Source organism: Poecilia reticulata, linkage group LG6, assembly GCF_000633615.1.
Source record: "Poecilia reticulata strain Guanapo linkage group LG6, Guppy_female_1.0+MT, whole genome shotgun sequence".
NCBI lineage: Eukaryota > Metazoa > Chordata > Actinopteri > Cyprinodontiformes > Poeciliidae > Poecilia > Poecilia reticulata.
The window spans coordinates 536,824-538,898 of record NC_024336.1 but is presented as its reverse complement, the minus strand read 5'-3'; the positions used below and the strand labels follow the sequence as shown (position 1 = coordinate 538,898).

Genomic DNA, 2,075 nt, shown 5'->3' with positions numbered 1-2,075 from the left:
AGTTAAATATAATATTCCATAACACTCATTTGATTGATCGAAAGGCTCTGAGAACCACGCTCACCGTTTGGCGTCTCAGAGAAGAAAGAGCTGCTGTCAAAGCTTCTTGTTCTGCTCGGTCCGTTAAAATCCATCTGGAAGGAAAAGAAAGGCCGCTTACTGATGTCAGACAGCATTTTCACAGGAAAAGTGAAAATGGTCTCTGGAAGTATTTTTCCGGAGACCAATTTTTACATAAACGTCAGTGTTTGACTTTCTTTAAGTGAAATAAAACAAACTACGATCTAGTTCGTTGACTGGACGTGTTTCAAAAATAAATCACACATCCTGTCCCTACGCTGAAATGTTATTACCAAATCATGTCTCCGTTTTTATGTATTTCTGCTGTTCATACATTTTAACACTTAACATCTTAATATATTTCTCCATAAAGGTTTAGATTAAAATGCGCATTTGAAAAGAATGGGGAAAAACAAATATCATTTTAGTTAATTCAGAATACACCAATCAAAAGAAATGTTCTCAAGTTAATAATAATAGTAATAATTCTATTATTACTATTATTATTAGCAAACCAGGTGTGTCTGTGTTGTACTGTCTGCTTCATAAATCACAAGAGTGGACTAAAAAATAAATAAACAAAAACGAATAATCGAAAGCAGGTGAACGGGCAATTAAAATGTCAAATGCCCGTTTGACATTTTAAGTAAAAATAATAATAAAATAACGTGTACCACCAATCAAGCACCGGTCATCTTATACTGTTCGTTGAAATTAAAATAGTCTAATAGGAAGGAAAGTTACGGCTGACCTGGGACGGAATTATGTCAGCAGGTAGAAAGCTAAAGATCGTCGGTGCGTAAAAGCGCACCGCGCGTTCCCGGACTCACCATCCCATCGGAGCAGTTGGAACGGGGACTGGACGCGTCCGAGTCCCCGCTGTAATGCTCCAGCACCGGGTAGAAGCCCTCCTCCTGGCCGCCGCGCAGGAGCGCCTGCAGAGACTCGATGTAGCTGATGGCGTTCCTCAGAATCTCCACCTTGGGAAGCCTCTGGTTGGGGTTGGCCGTCGTACAGCGCTTCAACGTCTCGAAGGCGTCGTTCACTTTGCTGAGCCGCCGGCGTTCACGCAGCGTCGCCGCCTTCCGCCTGTCCGCGTTGGTGGTCTTCCGCTTGCAAGCCTTGCAGGCCCACAAGAGGCAGCGGCCCGCCTGGTGGTGCCCGCTGGGGACGCGGACGTGCTCGTCGTCCTCAGCCTCCGGGTGCTGGAGCTGGTGATGCAGGTGGGAGCACGGTGAGGGCGATGATGAAGACGAGCAGGAGGAGGGGGAGCAGGAGTACTCGGGTTTCAGCGGGACCACATGCACCAGCCGCGGATCCAGGTCCTCGAAGAAGTGCATGTCAGTGGTGTTAAAGCAGGGGTCATCATAGAAGTCATCAGCAGAGGGAATGGAGAAGGAAATATCCGACAGCTCCATGAGTGAGTCCAACCCAGAGCAGGAGACAGATCCGCCGAAGCAGAAACCAATAGCCCGCTTTCAGTCGATGTTAAGTGTTCAGGCAACAGCGAAAAAGAAGAAGAAAGAAGAAGAACAAGAAGAAGAAGAAATAATGTTTGATTCCTGTTCTCATAGCAGCTGTCAGCCTGGGGCCCCTGCGTCTTATACATGGCCCCGCCGCAGCGGGCAGGGTCAGGGTACTGGGGACCCGCCCGGATTTGACCAATCTGCTGCCAGCAGGAGGGGTTTACAGATTCACGGTAATTAGCTCAGTCMTACAATTAACCCAAGAGGAGATTTTTCTTAAGTGCAGAAGGAGCCAGAAAYCCGCAGCCGCACAACACGGAGACAGAAACAGCGCAAAWGTTCATACCGGAACAGCTCCGGTAACAGCTCTGCATGATTTGTTTTGTTTTTCGTTTCTGATTGCTCTTGTGTTTTCATTAATTTTGCATCATTTTACAAGACAATCCGTTTCTTATTTCATCAACAACGTGCAAGAAATGAACCGGATCAAATTTGATCCGGTTAATTATGCAAGAGCAAGTGCAAGATGATTGTCAAAAATTATTCTCA

At 46.2% G+C, this 2,075-nt stretch overlaps 1 protein-coding gene across 1 annotated transcript; it reads right to left on the bottom strand.

Annotated features, from left to right (window-relative positions):
• Positions 1-2: 2 nt before the first annotated feature.
• myod1 (myogenic differentiation 1) lies at positions 3-2,043 on the bottom strand. The gene is made up of 2 exons (XM_008410709.2): positions 891-2,043; positions 3-134 (listed from the first exon to the last, which is right to left on the bottom strand). The coding sequence occupies exons 1-2, from the start codon at positions 1,476-1,478 to the stop codon at positions 3-5; spliced, it is 720 nt and encodes a 239-aa protein (XP_008408931.1). The 5' UTR covers positions 1,479-2,043.
• Positions 2,044-2,075: the final 32 nt, after the last annotated feature.